This window comes from Halyomorpha halys, unplaced genomic scaffold (assembly GCF_000696795.3).
Source record: "Halyomorpha halys isolate HHAL.00 unplaced genomic scaffold, Hhal_1.1 Scaffold301.1, whole genome shotgun sequence".
Lineage (NCBI taxonomy): Eukaryota > Metazoa > Arthropoda > Insecta > Hemiptera > Pentatomidae > Halyomorpha > Halyomorpha halys.
Window position 1 is genome coordinate 368,080 of NW_027112712.1, and position 7,300 is coordinate 375,379.

Here is a 7,300-nt window from a genome sequence, read left to right on the forward strand (position 1 = left end):
TATGAATTACTTAAGTATTGGCAAAAGCCAAACTTAATAAAAGAATAAGATCTGACACGCTTGGGCTGCTGTAAAATACTCACTTTATTGGGTTCGGTACATCTCTTTATGTACATTCGATCAGCTGACATCGAAGTAACAGCTGCCTCAAGTCATAACTCTCCCCTACCAGTTTACGAACAATTCTCGTAATCTAATACTATACAATATAAAGTAACAGCTGACTTAACTTTATATATAAATGATTGACCATATTATTACAAATTATGAATTATGGTCAGGGTGAGATCAAAAGAAAACAAAAAAATAGTAGTTAAAAACTGTTTTTTTAAATTTTGAATGCACCCCTGACCATCTTCATCATAATTTTATTAATATTAAGTAATTTCCTTCCTGTCATTTAGTCATTCTATAATAAGTTGTTTAATCAAAATTTTAGCAATTAGTTGGAATTTTATTGTTTATTAAACTTTTTTTTTCATTGATATGTGCTGTAAATTTAATTTCTGTTGTAGATGTATTTTAAATTTTATTATTTTTTCAGAATGATTGTAAACCAGAAGCTGAAAAGATGGTATTTTCTATTATATTGGATGCTGATGATGAAACATTAACTCCTATAAAAAGGATTAATTTAATCAAAGCACTTTCAGAACATTTTAAAATTATTGCTGTTAGTATATGTATTCTTTTGGAATGTTGCTAATATAGCATTTTTACATATTTTTTTTCTGAGCTTTTCAAAAAGGTAACATTAATATTTTTATGTTTAAAGGACAGTATCTATTTGGCTTCTTTGAAAGGCAATGAGAAATTATTAAATTCTGATATTATCAATGCTGGTCCTGGTGATGTAAAAAAAATAAAATTGAATTCTTCTTCATCTCTAAATTTTGAGGTAATTGTTTGAGGTGTTTGGCTTTACTATTTCAAAGGAATTAATTTTCTAAATAATAACTATTATAAACTGAACTAATAAAAAAAAATTTGGTTCACTCAATTTTTTTTTAATAATACATACAATTAGCAAATTTCTGTTTGGTTTTGTTATGGTTTGTAGCTCTGCGACCTATAAGGCCTATTGTGTGCCATCATCCTTATAATGAGCTAATTAGAGCTTAACTTTCATAATACCATGATCTGAAACAAAGACATAACACTACGGGGGTCCGGTTACAATTGCATTTACTGCAGCTATATCTCTCGAAAATTGGGGAATTTTTTTCATAAATTATCACTAGAAAAAGAGCTTGTAAGGTCATAAGAGACCCCCACGGTATTAAAAAGTTTAAGATTAGTAGATTTTATGGATCTAATTAAACTTAAAGGGATGATCTTTTTACACTGTTTGGGGTGGAGACCATGCCAAACAATGTAAACCTCACACCTGCAATTCAGTTAGACCAGCAAATGATGTGAAATACCGTTTCATACTCAGTGTTACAGAATTTGCACAGAGGTACTTCCTGTAATAATAAGCTGCCTTTATTTTACTTTTTACATAGCTAAGGCTTATGCCACACATGGGCTCTGGAGTAATAGGAGTGATCTTAGAACCATTCCTAGCTAACCTGTTAGTAGGAATGTCACAGTCACCCAGGACCGTTCAGTGCTAACTTTAATGTAGTGTGAGGGTTGGTTAAGTGCTGCTTAGTAGTCTTTAACTAGTTTAGATTCTGTAATGGGGTTGTTAAGTGCCCTTATCACTCCATGGCTGTTTGTATAGCTGTTATTTATCTACCAGCAAGCCCTTTTTTTATAAGAGTACTGGAGCATTAACTTATAGCATGTATTTCTGATCAATAAACTAAAGTATACTTTAGAGAAATATAAATTCCCTCCAGTGTTTAATTTTTTAGTGAGATGCCAACTTCTGAGTGTTGGGCTGTGAGAGAGGCATCTATGTAGCAATTAATTTCATTATTTGGTTTATATATTTTTGTTCTATTCATTTTAATACTAAATTTGGTGTATTTGTATCTGCAGATTTGAACATCCAAGTGCATGGATGTCACCCTTTCATCCTCATTCCACTGATTAATTTTTCCATGTCTTGTTAACATTAGAACTTAAGATTTTGTGTCTTGTTTTACAAGCCTATACAGAGATAGGATGCTATGTAATTTTTCTGCTTGGCCAGCGCTATTAGAAACTACTTAACCTCTTAATTGTTTACTTCCTTGACTTTTCAAAAAAAAAGAAAAAAAATTAGCTTATTTTTATTAATTTTTTTTTTTTATTACCTGTTTCTAACGTATCATTATATTATATTATGGTATAAACATAAAGTATATATTGATTTGTAAAATAGCATATTTATTTTGTAATTTTTAGGACAATGAATGTGAAACCATGGACAATATTAAAGCATTAATTATCCTGTAATTATATTCTAGGTTGGCTGTGATGATAAGATTTGGAACAAATATACTGTTTTACTAGATGAAATTTCCACAAGTTCTTTAAATGGGTCATTGGCTAAAATTTTGAAAGAACCTGTAATCGGATGGAAACTCTGGAAGGAAAAAAAAAACCTTTATCGATCTAAAAGAGAGGTATTAAAAAATTTTTGAATTATTATTATTTGTTTGTATCTTTGTAGAAGTTCTGATGTGAAGTTCTTTTATGTAGATAAACAACCTGATCCAGCAAATTGACGGAAACGAAGAATTTGATACCGGCATACCAGATCATAGGCCTGTTGTTCCAAACTTTGCCACTCCTAAATTCACTCCTGATCCTTCTGAAACAACTACAACTGAAGCAACTTATCATCACCATAGGCATAATCATGGACTGCATCTACATTCACATAATACTGCTATGGATTCTTACTTGATGCCTACACCGACCTATGTATGTCATAGATATAATATATCATATACAATAGGATATAGTATATTGTGGCTGGGAATTGAGAATTTCAAAATAAAATACTCTGTTGAAAAAAATACTCTGTAGGGTGTAATAACCTAGATGTTGATCGGCCTGAATAAAAATCTAATTAATCTAAACTAATCTGTTGAAAAATTAATTTATATAATAGAGCATAGTATATAGTTCATTATGAATTGTTGAACACCTGAACAACAGGGCTTTGCTATTAAAGTATATTATCAGATTAGTGAGTTTCATTCCAAAGCATCATATTTTTTGAGAAATGACTGCAAGAATACATAAATTGCAATAGAAGAGTATATTTTTATACTATAATATTATATAGGTCAACTTAGTGTTTAGAAATGTTCTTTTTAATGAAATGAAAAATTATTTTTATTCTAGGACCAAGCTTCCTACGAACAAAAATAATGAACCTAAATTATTGGTTATAGTCTAGTTTTTGAAGTGGATCTAATTCAAGTAATTAGATTGTCTGTGTATAATTTTTACATTTGATTGGAAGATTAAGATTTAAGGAGGTGAAGGATTGGCTAATGCTTAAAGATAAGGAAGAGCCATTGTGAATAGAATTAGGCAGGGCATTCCAAAAGGAGGAAAAATGAATTTCAAATATTTGACAAAGAAAGCAGTTGTATGTGGTGGAGTATAAATATAGATAGTTTGGATTCTGGTGTTTAATACTGGATAAAGGAACACATGGTAAAGTGTTCAATGTTGTAGGAATTGATGATTTTTCATCAATTCAATGTTGTAGGAATAGATGTATTTTAGGGATTAAAATACAAAAGAAACATGAAAGCATTACCTTCAGAAAAAAATATACAGTTATTTTACCTCAGTATAAGAGCCAGAAATATGCTTGTGTCAAGCAACTTCAAGGATAAATCTTATAAAGCCATTCATGAGACTCTTCAATTTATCTTTAACTTCATTAGTGAGTCCATATACCAGACAGCTGTAATCAAGGTATGGTGAAATAGAAGAGGAGACAAGTAACTGACTTGTAAAAACAAGGATTGAGGGAATCTATGGAACCGTTTAAGGATAATGATAAATTTTCTGGATATCTCAGATACATGATCACTCCAGGTTGTTAATTACAGATAGTGATTAAAGATGACTCTGAGGTTTTTAACATAGTTATAAAGTGGAATAGGATTGTTCATATATAAAGGATAATAAGAAAGGGAATGTTAAAGGGGTTTGAACTGATATGGAGGATAGCTTTAGTTTTTTATTTTAAAGGATTAAATCATTTTTGTTTTATTTAGACTAGTGGTGGGGAGGGGAAGGGGAGATCTCTCTTTCTTTTTTCTAAAATGCTAAGAGTAACATATGATGTAACATTTTTATTTTGGCTTCACATAACTATGATTCTCAGAGTCATAGGCCAAAAAAAGCTGATATCTGAATTATAAGTGGTATCTGTTGGAATGATAAACCACTTGAAAGATATATTCAGTCTTAAGCATATGGCTTTTTAAAGTATTGTTGCACCATAGAAGTACTTTAGAACTGTAGTTATGTGGAATTATAGTACTTAGTTTCTATAGAATTCCTATATCCATTTTTGTTCATATATTTCTTTGTAATGTAGGTTGAAAATCCCAGGATGAAAATTCTTTATGAAATTTTGTGTATGAAGAAGTTATTTTACTATTTCTATGAATATTTCACCTATGAACTATATCATAATTTTATTTCAGTAAAAAAAACATTTTTGTTGTAATTCATGTGCTCTGTGTCATTTCATATTCGGCAACTTTTAGATTAGAGAGGTATTAATTGTTTGCTTTTGTGTGTGTGTTTTAAATAAATAAGCATTTAGTTATTTACTTGTTTAAATTTTTTTTGACTTTTAGATTCCTGACAGGCCATCAAGTATTACACTTGAAGAATATGAACGAAATAATTCTCCGTCAGCTCCTTATGATGAGATAACATCATCTAGTGATATTACCCTTGTAAGTAAATTCTTAAATTATTCAAGATATAATTAAAAAAAGAGAGAAATATACTTCTAATATACTAAATAATTTAATAAAGAGAGAAATATACTTAAATTGAATAGTATTATTTAATTAGATAATGTTTAGAAAGGCTACTGTTTGGCTATTAGAATGTACATAAGGAAATTGATTAGACATCATTGCAAAATAATTTACTGATTATTTAGTCTATTATGATCATTTCATGTGTTTTAGGATCCAGAACAAAAACATGATAAAGAAGTTACAGATTCTTTTACGAGTAGTAGCCCCACTCCACCCCTTTCAAATGTGCCTGCTATTGAGGAACCTACTCCATCCTCTTATAACCCTAAAAACTCTCCTCCTGTAATCGTTCATAGGCTTCAAAAAATTGCAGTTACATCAGGAAAAGTTCTAAGGTAATCCTAAGTTTTAGTCTTATGTAAATATTTTTATAATTTTCTAAGTTTAAAAAATATGTTATTTTATTTAAGACACAAAATACCTTCTGATACATTTTCTGATGCTGAAGATGGTGATACGAGGAAGTTAAAACTAAAGCTTCGTATGAGTGGCTCTGAAATTCCTCCTGATTATTGGATCCAGTTTGATGAGGAGTTACAAGAAATATATGCATTGTATGTATATTTATTATTATTATACTTCTTATTTGGCTTTACTAATCTTAAAATATCATTATGAATAACTTCCTTTTTCTTAAGAATATGGTGGGTCTCATCATAAATAAACTTTGAGATTTGTGCATTAGTTATTAAAATTGTAGATTGTTGTTTCCAGAAACCTTTTTTCATAGGGGCTATTTCCTGAGATATTTGAGAATTAGTTTCTAAGGGAATGGTTTTCCGGCTAACTTTTTTGTTCTTTCCTACACCATACTAAGTATTATGCCGGTCTCTCACAGCCCAGTGTAAGTTGCTTTTGTTTTAAACTCATTTTCATCATGCTTTATATTCCTTAACCCTATAGAGGTGGAATGATGAGACTGATTTGCAGACCCAGCGGCCTGAATACTTGATGATTTTCGTGTTCGTTTTTCTGTTTATTGATTTTTTTTTTTTTTAGAGTTTCCCGTAATCCTTTTTCATCCAGGTTTAGACCAACGTAGGTGCATTTAAAAACTCAATTTTTATTTATTATTGAAACATTATCACTATAAAATTATTTAAAAACTTTTTTAAAAATAAATTCCTAATTCTATTTACTTAATACCTCATCTAAAATAAAAAAAATTACTAGTCCAAATATACTGATAATTATTATAAAAAATATGTTTTAAAGAATCCTAAAGAAAATGAATTAAAATAAAAAATTATTTACAATTTAAATATAGCTATAATTTTTATCAAACAATTTTTATAATCTAATCTAATCTGTTGTAAAATTAATTTATATAATAGAGCATAGTATATAGTTTTTTATTTTTTTATGACTACAGTACTATTTCATTATTTCTAAAAGAATAATTTAATATAAATTATAGATTTCTTCCATTATTGTTCTACTTTTATATAATTCTGTAATTAAAGCAATCCTCTACGAAACTACTACCCAGCATACTGCTATCTATATATTTCTATGTTTTAAAAATATGTGCATTTTACCAGAGGGAAACACTTTGTTGGCTCTAGTACCCATCACAGTAATGTAACTTCATTACAATGTTATTATTTATTAGACGTTATGTTTATTATTATTTGTTGGTACAATTATTTTTTTATAGTTCAATTACTATTGGGGAATGCCCCATACAAATAGTATTGGTTGCATTTAACTATAGTAAACATACTTGTTAAAGATAACAACAGTTTATAAGGTGGTGTGGTGTTTATAGTTCATTACATGATTATATATTTTTATAATGAACATGAATATAAAATAAAATGGTCTGGGTTTATTAAAACTAAATTTTGGTTGTCATAGCGTTTATCTTTAATTTTTTTAGGATCTACAACAAATCTAATTTTAGGTTCATAGTAAGCTAAAAAAGAATACTATCCGTTTCATGCTATAAAAACCTTAGCAAGAAGTGAATGAATCAAGGACTATTCCTTGAACAAGACCAAAACGATAAAATTCATTGATACGAGGTGGGAACCCGCAACAATTTTAAAAAAATTCTGTTCGGGTGAATTAGCCATGTTGAAGCCATAGTTTAGATAATTTATGAGATTATTTGTTTATTTTCAAATTAAGATTTTGTTTATATTAACTTTCAAGCTAATCCATTTATGGTTCCATGGTAATACCATGACATTAAAGGTATCAGTATAGACTGAAGTGGAAAGTGATGGTGTTCTGACATATCTATGATAATTGTAATTAATTAACAATATCTTGACACCGTATGTATTTGTTTTGATAACAAAACCTTTAGCATTTATAAGCAACAATAATATAAAATAATATAT

At 29.0% G+C, this 7,300-nt stretch overlaps 1 protein-coding gene across 1 annotated transcript in view; it reads left to right on the forward strand.

Annotated features, from left to right (window-relative positions):
* The window catches only part of Dg (Dystroglycan), a 25,087-nt gene that overhangs the window by 3,284 nt on the left and 14,503 nt on the right, over positions 1-7,300 (forward strand). The window contains exons 4-10 of the mRNA XM_014421026.3: positions 545-673; positions 776-898; positions 2,397-2,555; positions 2,632-2,856; positions 4,764-4,865; positions 5,106-5,290; positions 5,366-5,509. Coding sequence (XP_014276512.1) covers positions 545-673; positions 776-898; positions 2,397-2,555; positions 2,632-2,856; positions 4,764-4,865; positions 5,106-5,290; positions 5,366-5,509 — 1,067 coding nt within the window. The remainder of the gene's footprint in view (positions 1-544; positions 674-775; positions 899-2,396; positions 2,556-2,631; positions 2,857-4,763; positions 4,866-5,105; positions 5,291-5,365; positions 5,510-7,300) is intronic.